This window comes from Falco cherrug, chromosome 9, assembly GCF_023634085.1.
Source record: "Falco cherrug isolate bFalChe1 chromosome 9, bFalChe1.pri, whole genome shotgun sequence".
Classification (NCBI taxonomy): Eukaryota; Metazoa; Chordata; class Aves; order Falconiformes; family Falconidae; genus Falco; species Falco cherrug.
In genome coordinates this window covers 35,763,717-35,776,706 of record NC_073705.1, presented here as the reverse complement: position 1 = coordinate 35,776,706, position 12,990 = coordinate 35,763,717, and the positions used below count along the sequence as shown (strand labels likewise).

The 12,990-nt window shown below is 38.0% G+C and overlaps 1 protein-coding gene across 8 annotated transcripts in view; it reads left to right on the top strand.

Moving 5' to 3' along the window:
* Nucleotides 1–12,990, top strand: part of PCDH15 (protocadherin related 15) — a 443,471-nt gene that overhangs the window by 234,646 nt on the left and 195,835 nt on the right. For 7 of the 8 annotated variants that reach the window (XM_055720578.1, XM_055720580.1, XM_055720576.1 and 4 more), the window contains one exon: nucleotides 11,373–11,579. The exons of the other annotated variant lie outside the window; for it this stretch is intronic. In XM_055720578.1, the coding sequence (XP_055576553.1) occupies nucleotides 11,373–11,579 (207 nt within the window). The remainder of the gene's footprint in view (nucleotides 1–11,372; nucleotides 11,580–12,990) is intronic. 8 annotated transcript variants of the gene reach the window in all.

Genomic DNA, 12,990 nt, shown 5'->3' with positions numbered 1-12,990 from the left:
GGTAAGTTCTGTAATGTCTTTTATTTACAGAAATAAATGTATTTCCTTTTTTGCAGTATATAGACACTTTTTTCATTTAAAACATAAACATCCATCACTTAAAACTTGACATAATGCCTTCATAGCTGGCATTTGCTTTAACTGAAGGGAAGAAGTTTCGTTATTTGGAAAGGTTGGCAGCTGTAAGTATTACTGTTCACTGCACTACAGCATCATAAGCCTTACTGATACTAGAGTCACTCTTGATACATGAAGAACAAAAAGTATGTTTTGGGTTTGTTGGTTTTTTTAAGCATAGTGTCTAGACACATTATGTGCCAATTTTATTTCACTGCCACATTGCAAGCTTCACTGGCAGTAAAGTCAATTTTCTTCTGTGTTCTAAAGATAACTCTCTGCTTCTTGTTCTTAAGCCAATTTTTAATCCGTTTCAGTAGTTCTTTCCTTATGCAGTACTTTCTGACCTTGTAAATGAATCCAGAGTGTGATATACAATCCTAAAGCTTACCCTGGATCTGGATAAATTATGTCCCTAGATTCACCTTTATCTCTCAGTTCAGTTACGTGCTTAAAAGAAGCAACTTTGTCTAGATATGACCTTCCTTCTATGTATCTGTGCTGACTGTTCTTTTTTTTAAATTACTATATGTTTCCATCTTCTTCGCAGCTTGAAGTCAAGTTTCAGTTTGAGTGTCTGAAGTTCCTGAACTCTTTCCTTGTTCATGTATTAAATAGAAAATCTGAAGTGACTTGCCTGCAGTTCTCCAGTATTAATCTCCTTCAGTGAGCTATCAAATGTGTTTGCCAGAGGCTTTTCCTTACTTCTTTACTGTATCTCTTGAAATGCTAGGGTATAATCAATGGCAGGGGAACCAGAGAGGATTGTAGTGGTCTTTGGAAAGGAAAGGAGGGGAAGACAGGAAGCAATTATAGCAACTTAATTTGACATTTATGGTTTTTGCAGGGATGCCTGTGAAAAGGTAACTGGACTGAAAAAATGACGTAACTTACAGGATACACAAAGATGGCTGTCAGCTGGGCAGTGGCTGTCTTTGGTATCTAGAAGAGAGCCTCTACTACCCTGCTAGGGGTTTGTTCAGTCTTGTGTAGGCTGATATTTTCTGGTGGTGAAGTTTAGTGTGATTCTTTTTACAACATGCTTAAGTGGATGCATCAACTGTAAAACCAGCATTAACTTCCCATAGCAGAACAACATGCTTGTTTATCTTTCATAAAACCCAAAGGTCAACTTTTAGATATATTGTGGATCATCTTTAAATAGCATTCTATTTCTTATTTGCTTTATGTGAACATTTAAATATCTAGGATGCAGCAGCAATATATTTTTTTTTTTTTGCATGGGATTGTATACATGATGGTGCAGATCTTTTCCAAGCCTTATCTCACTCTTAAGCTAAAAAATTGTGTTGGGGTGGTAGGTGTTGTTATTAGTGAATTGGATGAAATAAAAGACATAGTATTATTCCATGTGATTGTTTCCAAGTAGCCATGATTTTTGGATGTTATAAAAAAAAAATATCGCTCTAGCCATAGAACAAAAATTTAAAGTTACATTCATCCTTCAAGGAAATTTTTTGTCTATTTATATATAATTAATGAGTGATAACAAAAGTAAGTTCAAGTAAATTATTGTGACTTACTGCATTTCACATACTGTGTCCTGCAGGGAAAATGCAATAATTTGATCACATTTTAAAAAACGGTATCCAGAAAGTAACCTGATTATATGTATATGTTAAACCTGGTATAGGTATAACAGGTTTAGGCTACAGAAGCACAAGGAGAACAATGTCTAAAATCTGTTTTGTTGAATAAAAGTATTAAGTTGCTCTGGGAAGTAAGGGGATTGTGATAGCACAGGGAAAAATACTTTAGGACCTAGCTGCAATTTGAAAAAACCTTGGTTTTGAAGAAGACTAGTCACACTAATTTCAGCAAACATTTGGTCAAGTAGTGCATGAAAAAGTTGAATTTTATGGACCAATTGGTTGCATGGGTTCTAAGAAAAGTTCTTAGGGCTGATACTGGTGTGAACAAGCCTTATTTTTACCACTAGTCTTTATTCTTTTAGTTTTGTGCTTTATTTTAGGCTTAAGTTGTTATTGGCCCATTTTTTAGATGGTGATAACTAACCTTCATTTTCTTGGGGGTCAGGAGGTCTGTGTTAAGTTGTATTGTTATTTTAGACATTATTTCCAGTCTTTTCATCATTGTGGTAAACAGAACATGTCTATTTTAACTAGATCAGAGAGGCAATATAGGAATTGTAAAGATTTCCAGAAACGTGCTGTTATATGTGTGTCTGCATGTGCCAGTTTTACCTGCAAACCAAGAAAAACAGAGAGCAACAGAGAAATATGGGACTACTTAGTGCTGCTGCTTAGGATATGCTTGTATTCCATTTTGCCAGTGTGGTGTTTTTTTCCCAGATCTAAACATCATGTATGTGTGCATGTGCTAGAGCGGGCATTTTCAGGAGGGAGTTTGAGACTTTCAGGCCTGATAAAGGTTGCATGCAAAAGGAAGAAGAAAATTTTCTGAACCTGAGTTTCTTGAAGCTTGAGTTTTGCATCAAGGGAGGAATGGTCCTTGTGAGGAAATATTTAAAGCGGCAAAGATGAGAACCCAGTCTGCCCCGAGGAGTGTTTCTATATTTTCTCAAATAGCTATTTAACTTAGACATCATTTCACCCAGAAGTATAACTGAAATGCAAGCCTTTATAAGTCAGTTTGCTTTCTTTAAGGGAGATATGTCAAGGTAACTTTACATGAAATTTCATTCCAACAGGATTTCTTGTACAATTCATTCACTTTTTCCTTCCACCCTACAGAAATCTCACCCCTTCTGAGTGCTAGGTGATGGGCAAATGTTATCTTGTATTGACCAGATGAGATCTTTTGGAGGAGGGGTGAGCAAGTAACTCATGTTCATCACGGCTGCTGTTGCAATACTTGAAAGGTCTCTGCAGTTTCTTCTCAGGTTAGTTGCTGCTACAGTTGCAGAATGTGTGAAATGGTGCTGTTAAATAGCTAACAAAGAAATATGCTTCCAGTGTGAGCCCCTTCCCTCAGACCCCTCCTGCATTTTACCAGGAGTGGTTCACACTGGGCAGCTGCCTGCAGCACCATTCATCAGCACCATGCTTCTGACTGAGCCTGCAGATCTGTTGCCTCTGGAGGAAACATTCACCTGCCTTTGCTTTCCTGAAGCCTCTGAGACCTTCTTGGAGATCAGTTTGCAGGTCTCCCTTCTACTCTTCCACACTGTATGTATATGTAGCTTGTCACCAGAAGGAGAAAAAAGTTACTTATGTCCCAACTGTTATTGAGATGTGAAGTTTGTGTTTATCCCTATGCACCGCTCTCCCCTCAGCTCCACTTGCTTATCCTTCTGTTGGGATTGGAGGGTGGAGAGAAGGAAGCCTGGTTTTCTTTTACATTGATGTTGAAACTGCCGGTGAAGAGCAGGCATGAAACATGCCCGTTACCCGTGCTGATACTGCCCAAAATGTACCAGCTAATGGTGCTTGCAGGTTTGTACCTTGCAATTTTTATTGTAAAACAGTGTGTTATGAGGAAATACAGTTGCAGGGAAGTAACGTGCTTTCTCTGGGGCCATATTAGGTCTGGATGAGGGATAAAGGTTGGCTTGCTCAGTGGAGCACTTTTCTGCATGTTTTGAAGCATGTGAAAGGCATGACATTAAGAAAAAATCCCCAGGCATCCTGGAATCCAGACTCTGTTGGTGCTAAGCAGCAGCTGAGCAGGAGTCTGAGAGCTAGAGCTTCGGGTTTAGGCCCCTGTATTTAACCTACATTTGGCTTTGTACTCAGAAGTTACTCTTGTGGATCTGCCTCATAGCCTTTCCTCTTTATCAGCTATATGGAGTTAAGATGCCTGTATGAGTACTGAAGTCATGAAGAACAGAAAAGAAAACCAGACTATTTCATTGTAGGACTGACAGCAAATCTAATAGCATCTTACTGTAACCTTAAGGATGTGAAAGTAAAATTGTGCTGCCTTCCATGTAGCAACCAGGTTTTTTAAGAATCTGTTCATGCAGCCAAGTCTGTTATTGCACTATAGGCAAGTTTCCTGTATGCAGCAGTGATCAGATGTCAAGTATTTGTTAACCTCAACATTATGGTAGGCATAGTTGGCAAAGTCTGACAGAAATCCAGTTTAAAGAATCTTGAAGTGAATTTTTTGAGTTAAGATATTCTGAATTTGATGTACTCCCCCAGTAACTACACTGGATGCTGAGAAAGACATTTAAAGTGTAATGGGCAGAGCCTGGGAACAGACAGGGTAGTATTTGTACGGCACTATTTCTGTCTTTGTAGGTAGGCTTTGAATGCATGATGGAAAGGATGGTGCTGAGATAAGTTTTAGCTGTGTTGGAAGAGGTGGCAGCCATCTTCCCAGGAGGTCAAAGCTGTGAATTAACACTGCTCAGAAATGACCCACTGTGTTACTTGAAGCCAGCAGCTGGAGAGGATGCAGGCATAGAAGCAAGGAGCTGGTGAAGTAAAACAGGATCCGAGTTGGAAAGAGGAAGCGTGTCTTCTGTATGGCAGGTTAGATAAAGTTGTGCAGTAGATGTCTGGCTGCTCTGCTGAATACTTGAACCATAACCACCAGGGTTGTTAGGAATTGTTGGGGATTTTGTTGGGGTTTGGTTGGTTTGGTTTGGTTGGGGTTTGTGGTTTGCTGTGTGGTTTGGTTTTTTTTTTTTTTTTTGGTGTTTTTGTTGTTGTTGGCTGTTTGTTGTTGTTTTGGGGTGGTTTTTTTTCTTTTTATTTCTAATCAGCTTATTAAAATTCACAGAGGAGATCAACTCTGAAGTTCTGTGGAGAAGCAGCAGCATGGAAGTGTCTTAGATAAACTGCAGACTGTTTGGTTTTCTTGCATCTTAGGTCAGATTTTCTGGACTAAGTGTTCCTGAAGTATTATACGAGGGCACAGTTGTAAAGCTGCATTCTGTGAACCCATGGAGAAGTAGGAACCCTGAGTTTAAGCAAAGGTGCCTATGTTTTGCTCTCTTTTAGATGTTACTGCTTTGCGCAGTGGGAGAAGACATTGTGAACCTGGGATGTGTGGGAAGAAGGCAGGTGCTTCCAGCTCTGAATAATGCTGATAGCCTGCTAAGTGTCTTTGTCCACAGCATTTCTTGGCAGCTGTAACCCCCTAGACTGTCCAGGCATCCCCACCATAGGTCTGTCCAGCTCTCCTGTGCTTTGCCCTCCTCCGGTACCAATAAGCACAGGGAGCAGAGATGGTGCAACAGGAGCAACAGAGAGTCTTGGCTATGTATCAGTGTTCATCTAGAGGTTCTTCTATTGTCAAAGGTTAGTTTATCTCACCAAACAGATCCCTGCTAGCTCAACAGGAAAGAAAATTCCATTAATTTGTGTTTTTTCCTGAAGATTCAGGGAGTCTTAGCAAATTGCTTTCATTTCTCCTTTCTCTTGGGGAGCTGTTTGTCTAATGCTTTGAATAAGTGAACTTCATGTTGTTTCTGTATAAAACATTTCTTCTAGTTGGTCACCCAGTCAGTGGCTCTTCACTCCTCGTACAATATCTCTGGTGAGATTGGTTTTGTGCCATTTTTAGTCATCTTCCATAAGGATAAAATTATGTGTTGGCAGCTACAAATAGAAGCTTTCTGCAAACTGCATGCAAATGTTAAACACTGCACTTAAACTGCTCAGGCAGCACATTACATACTAAGTTTATCTAAACATCTTTGAGAATTTAACACTTTTCACATTATTTTGCCCATTTTTTTCCCATATGTGCTCTTTACTACTGAACTGAAGCAGTAGTTGACAAACTATAATTCTGTGTTCTGTGTGTCTTGGGGGGTGGTATGACAGTAGCTGCTGTTCTCTCATAGGTAGTATTGGTAACAATGTGATAATCTAAAGTCTTCATCGCCATGTGTGTTGCTCTGATGAAAGCTTCATTGCACGCTTGTTCTTTTCCACTCTGTTAGTGCCTCCTTACGATTGTATATCTTCAATGTAAAACATCTAGCCAGCTTTATCGCAGACTTCTCTTTTCACTGAAGGAACTGTGGAGTCCATTGAAGTTCATGTAATATCCTTGGGTTTGTCTGAAAGACTACTCATTGTTTTGACAGCAAAGCATCTTCTTTTGGAGACTAGAACTGGGATGCTTTGTGTCTTAAATACCAGTGGCTTGCTTTCTGAATGAAATGTAAACAGTCTAATCATTGTGCTTCAAAATACTTGTTAGGAAGCAGAGATGCCTAACCTGTAGCCAGCCAGCCCAAGCAACCATTTAACAGGCCAGTATGAGGAAAAACTGTTTTCATGAACAACATTGGATGTCTGGAAGAACTTACATGATATATAACTTAATCTCTTGAAAAACACCTCAAAAAAAAAATCCAAAACCACCCCCCCCCCCAATCAAAACTAAACAAAACCCACCACCACCCGAGGAAAAAAAAAACAATCCAAACCAAAAAAACCCAAGATAAACTTAAGAAATCAGGGAAATGCAGCAAAAATTGACATTATTGTAGGTATTGTATATTTTTGGAGAATTATGAAGGGTATGCACAGAACTGCCGCTAGCCAAGCATTGCTTCTGAGGTTATGTTTATATAGCATATGAAAATAAATCAATTTTTCATATTTTATATGAAATTATTTTTATCAATCAAAAGAAAAAAGTGGCTGTTAGAGAAAATGATGTCTTAAAAAAATATTGTTTGAAAATGAATATTTGTAACTAGCATCTTACTAATGCCTTCTTAAGTTCTTCATTTGCTTTGCTGGACCTATCATTATGTGTAAAGGCCAAAATGAAAAAGAACAGTTATTTGTATTTTCCAATGGCTTAAAATGGACTGAAAGAGGTTTGTAAGGAAATACACAATTTGTTCCAGCATTCAGGTAAATCTTTTCAAAGAGAGGAATAGCATATATCTTTGTTCTTATGAATATTAGAGCTGGATTTTTTTTTTAACATGTAACTGTGTACTCGAAGGATCAGAAAATAGGTACTTCTCTACAGAGATTGTGTTTTATCCTTTGTTTTAGTCAGAACAGTTTCAATGTAAAGTGATAGTACTAGTCTGTAAAACTGATTACAAGTGAGTTTTAATGACAATCCCACAAGTAGGTAGGTTGAATTAGAAAACAGAAATATTACAAATCTACTAAAAAGCATTACAGGAAGGTACACTGAGAGTTGGTTAGATTTATTTTTTAAAACACTTTGTCTTACAAGAAGTTTTTTGCTTCACTTTTGTCTGCTATTGTAAAAGGTGATTCTTTTTGAGTAGGAAATAAGGTCAGATGCAAAGGGCTCAGACACTTCTGTACCCAATTCTGCCTGGCCCTTGAAGAGGAATTTGGGGTCCTGAGTTTGGCACTGGGGTTTGCTGTTTGGTGCTGGTGAACATCTGGGTGAGTAGGACAGCAGAGTGAGTGCATCCATACCTGTTTCACCTCCTGTGCCTGAGCACTGAATCCCAAGATCTGAGCTCTGATGCTCTGGAGATTTCCAGTCCTACCCTGATACATTGGTTTCTGGATTAGTTCTGGAAAGGAGGCACTTCCATTAGTGGTTTTCAAAGCTTGATTTTTTTTCTCTAAATATAGGTGTCTTTGGAAACAAAACTTAATTAAAAGGCAAAAGCGGCAAGCTGGATGTGGTGGTTTTCACATGGTAGCCTTGCAGTTGAGCACTTGCTAATGAAGTGAATGAGCGAAGTTAAGTTGTGCCCTGGTGCAGCACTGACGCTGTGTCCTGGTGCTGCAAGAAACACTTTTAGCTGGCAACAAGCACTTGGGAACTGACTGTGACTTTTTGAAGAATGGCTGCCGAAGTCTGTCCAATTCCAGTTCCCAAATGTTAAAGTTACCTATTCTGATCAGTGTACCCAACCTGGTGAACAAACAGAAAAGCACCTGCAAAGCTGAGGTGATTTTGAGTTAAGTGCCTGCTGAGGACCTTTTACATTTTTAGTCTCCAAAAACTGAAATTTTAAGTCCAATCTTAGGAACACACATCCTTCTTTGTATTTGAGCATATGTAATTTAGAGCACTGTCTTTTCCTTCAGAAAGACACTGCATACTCTGTTGATGATTTAGAAAACAGCCTTCATAGATGAGTATTGCTTCGTCTAACCCAGGATGGGGTCTGTGCCCAGTTATGCTTTAAAGCAAGGCCATTATTGTGGCAGTTCAAGCTGTTAAGATGATTGGGGCCCTCAGTTATTTGTGTTTTCCTTTTTTTAGAATTTCTTCATAGCAGTGGCAAGGAACATCAAGGTTTGTTATAAAGCAACTTGTAGCAGTTGTGTGTAAACTTTTTACTGTGAAGAGGCCTGTTTTTCTTGATATGGAACAGAGTATTTAATGATGCTCGGCCATAGACCTACTTATAAAATAGAACCAGATCAGTATGTACTTGCTGCTCATAGAGCAGATTTTTTGTCTGAGATATTTTATTTTTCCTGCTTTCAGTATATTAACTTAGGCAAAAACTCCCTTTATCAGGATGTTTTTGAAGTTTCATCCTACTGGGTCAGTAGCCAGAGTGCTTCCAAGTATTTTTGGTGATGTTAGTTTTTACATGTGAAGTTTACTTTCATTCACTGGAACAACTTCAAAATAAATCTCACTTCTGTAAATTATATTCAGCATTTGGGAGTCACTTATCCAGTCTCCAGTACAATTGCCAGCTACCTACTATATTGGATTTGAAATACATTCCTCTTACCTTTTGCAGGACCAGGATTACCCCACAGATGTTTGAGTGCTGCTCTATTGAATCGAATTCAGTGCAGCTGGAAGGTTTCTAAGTAAATTCTAGTAAAACCGATTTGTGTGATTCTCTTACAGTGACCAGTGTGAACGCAGACCTCTTCAGGTTATGCAAATATCTTTAAAGATTCTTGAGATAACCCAGAAGCATCAGTCTCCTTGGGTAGACTGGAGACTGGTCTACTATTTTCCGATTTTATGTTTTATTTGAATATGAGTAATTGAGGCTGGCTTAAAAAAAAGGGATTCATACTTAATATGATAGTAATTGTTTGAGGCAATTATGGCTTTGATCACTGGTAGTATCCTGTATCCTAGAAGAAGCACGTAAGAACAGCAGTAGATAAATATGTTGCCTCCTGCAACCTGGTTGCTGGAATCTTAATGTGCCAGTGAATTGAATGGCAGAACTCCCAATTTCATCGAGAGAGTTTTGTCTCATTAACAAAAGTTGATCTCCTAGGAAAAGCCTTGTTATTTTCAGATACTAACGCCTGCTTAGATAAATCCACTTGAAAGATCTGACCTTCCTCTCATTAGTCAGAAGATAGCCATGTACACACAGATGGGTTGATGGTTGCTTTTAAATCTGCTCCAGTACCACTGTTGCCCATTCCTTGGCCAATAGTAATCCTGATATATTTTAAAGAGGAAAACACATTTTTGCTAAGAACTGAGTGTTTTGAATGAATTTATTATGAATTACTAAAGATGTCACCTATTTGGAACAAAATAAAAATTTTGATGTTTTATATGTCTTTCTACTTGAAATGGCAGGTTTTGTCATCAACAGCATACTATTGTTGCTTGGTAAACAAAGTGAAGTTTTATATAGAATTAACATTTTGCAGATAAAAAAGAATGTGTCTAAAGAAGAATTTAAAAATAACTAATTGATGAAATCAAGTGGTGTGTTTCCAGAAGAAGACTCCTCAGATGTTGGATTTGAAAAATGAGGAATTATCTGTTTTGAAATGGGGGAAATACCAGAATGAAAATAAAATCTCTGCAAAAAAAGTACTGTTAACAACAATAATTTAGGTACTGTTCTCTCTCTTCTGAAATATTTTTACATCTGAATAGTTTATTGCACAATACACTTGCCATGTCTGCAGAAAGGTAATAGCGCACTACTGTTACAGTCCTGGGGTGTGTGCTTACAGCTTTTGGCAATCAAGCCATAGGAGATTGTCTTACAGTACCCTATTATTGCCTTGATACAGGGACATGTACAGGACTATAATTAAAATTGGTTGCTCTTTATAAGTTAAAGAGAAAAATTACTTATCTTCTACTTCCCTTGTTTATTTACTTTAATTAGTCATAGATAGCAAGGTTAAAAAAAAGCAACATCATACATTTATCTTGGATTAGCACACTGGAATGGACAATTAGTACTTTTAGAAACTTTGAAAATGAAAATAAATGAGATGAAACTGTATTGGTGAGTAAATCGTGGTAGGTGAGTGTTGTGATTTAATCCCAGCCAGCAACTAAGTACCATGCGTCCACTTGTGTGCACAAACCCCCCACCCCCAGTGGAACAGGGAGGAAAGCTGAAAATAGGTGAAACCTGTGGGTTGAGATAAAAACAGTTTAATAATTGAAATACAGTGAAATCTAGTACTACTACTAATAGTATTAATAATAATTGTAATGAAAAGGGAGATGACAAAAAGAGAAAGAGAAATAAAACTCAAGGGGGAGGGGGGGAATCCCACCGCAAAAACCCCGTGATGCACAATAATTGCTTACCATCTGCTGACCAATGCCTATCCCTGAGCAGCAGTCAGCCCCTCCCAGCTGACTTCCACCAGTTTATATACTCAGCATGATGTCCCATGGTATGGAATTTCCCTTTGGTTAGTTTGGGTCAGCTGTCCTGGCTGTGTCCCCTCACAACTTCTTGTGCCCCTCCAGCCTTCTTGCTGGCAGAGCCTGAGAACCTGAGAAGTCCTTGACTTTGTATAAACATTGCCTAGCAACAACTAAATCATCAGTGTTTTATCAACATTGTTCTCATACTGAAAACCAAAATTAAAACCCCACTCATCTAGCACTAGAAAGATGGAATTTGGGGGAGAGGGAGAACAAGTCATATCCAGGGCAATATGCTCTTCCAGTAATCTGTAGCAAATACCATGTGTCCACATGTACTGTCATCTTTTGATTTTAACTCGCTGGTGGTGTGGGTGTAGGTTCTGTTGTAGAATTAGCAATTTCCAGCTTGCTTTCATCCTTTGAAGATTTTCTAAAACTCTTGATACTGACAGTTTAAGGAACAGTGTTATTGCATATGTGCTGTATAGCTTTGAGTTTTATTGTGAATATTTAAAAGGTTATTCTGATGGAAAATCGTTTGTTCTTCTAGCTGATTTTGTTTGGTATTTCTTTTTTTCATGGTGCTAAGTTTTATAGTAGGGTGATCCATACAATGTTATTGATTTTTATAACTGGATTGTAATTCTTAAATATAACCCAAGACCAGTTAGTAACTTTTCATAGTTTTACTTGGCTGAGAGCCTTTGACAAATCATGTGGGTTTTTAGGCTGAACAAGACAATGGCCATCCTCTTCCTGCCTTTGCCAATCTGCACGTTGAGGTCCTTGATGAGAACAATCAGAAGCCTTACTTCACAAGATCTACGTATGACGGCTTTATTCTTGAATCCTCCCCAGTGGGAACGACCATCAGTGATAACCAGAATCTGACTTCTCCACTACAAATCGTAGTGTTGGACAACGATGTGGAGGAGGTATGTTTCATTCCTTTGTAGTGTCATATTGATATTCACGGTTTTATTATTTTCAGTTCTTTTTTTCATTTACTAGAGCCAAAACCATTTTGATGAATAAATCAAATTAATATCGTTGCTATGGTTTCTTTTTCGGTTTTGTTCTGAGTTCAAATAGATTTAAAAGTGTGTCTGAACTGAAAAACTAATCTGTATTTTATTCAGCTCTCCTTAAGATTGTGTTCTGATAGAGTTTATGAATGTTTAGTGCAAAGAGGAAAATAATTTCATTTTGTGAGAAGGATGAATCTGCCACACAGTGTGGGGAAATAGGAGAGATAAGCTCAAAGGGGAAGGAAGTAGTAGTTTGAACAAACCAGAAAGATGAATGGGAGGGCAGGAAACCGAAAGTTCAATCCAGTCTTTGCTCTGCCTAGATTTTGATACTAACATTACTCATAGTAAAAACCGGGCATCTTCAAAAGTATAGTAACCAAGTAGTAACGATACCTTGTCTCTAGGACAAATGTTGTGTTCTCACCGTGGCTGTTGCCATTATGTGGGTTTTGGTAGTGTTCTTTTTCCTCTAATTACTGTTGTCTCTCCAGTTTTCCCCTTTGTTCTTTTTTTGTTTCTGTTCTCTTGTTAACGTCAGATAAGTAAGGAAAGCTAAGTTGTAGGCATAGGTTTTGTAATGATATTTATAGTAAATGCAAATACTGTGTGGTAGAGTTCTTAACCTGATAGTCTAAAAACAATCTTCTGTTTTTGACAGTTTCACTTTTGACATAGACAAAGTGATTATTTCTGAGACACACGGGAGGCTATTGTCACTGAAAGGTGCTTTCTACATCACTGTCTGTATTAGAGTGATTTATTGTCCTGAGAAGCTGTTTAAAGCCCTAACTCATGTAGAATATCTCCTTCCTATCTATTAAAATATCTCGGTCAATTTACGGGCATTCATAAAAATTGTTTGAAAGGCAAGTGCAAATGACTGTTGGATCTGCCTTTCTTAGAGGCTGGATAAAAGGTACGGAATAAGTGCATGTGGCAGTCATCAGTAGGTGTTGCTGATGATTTGTATTACTTGTGAAATACTCTTGTTCAGCATTGCTTTTATTAAACAGCAAAGCAGTTTTCCTGTTTGATAAAATTAATGCAATCTTGTAGGTTGCTTAATATAGAAATAAGAAAGGTGTGCAGGCATCAGGTATGGGTTTATATTTACAGTACATTGATTGTGTTGTATAAAACCCGTTCATCTAAAGTGGTCCAGAACACAAAAGAAAAACAATCTTGTGAGTTAGTGTCCATAGTTCTAAATCCTTTTTAAGCTACTAATTTGAGAGATTTTCTTGGAATGCTGCTTGTAGTTCTGTGATCCTTCTGCATATTAAACAAAAAACTGTGGGCATATTTTGAGATGTTT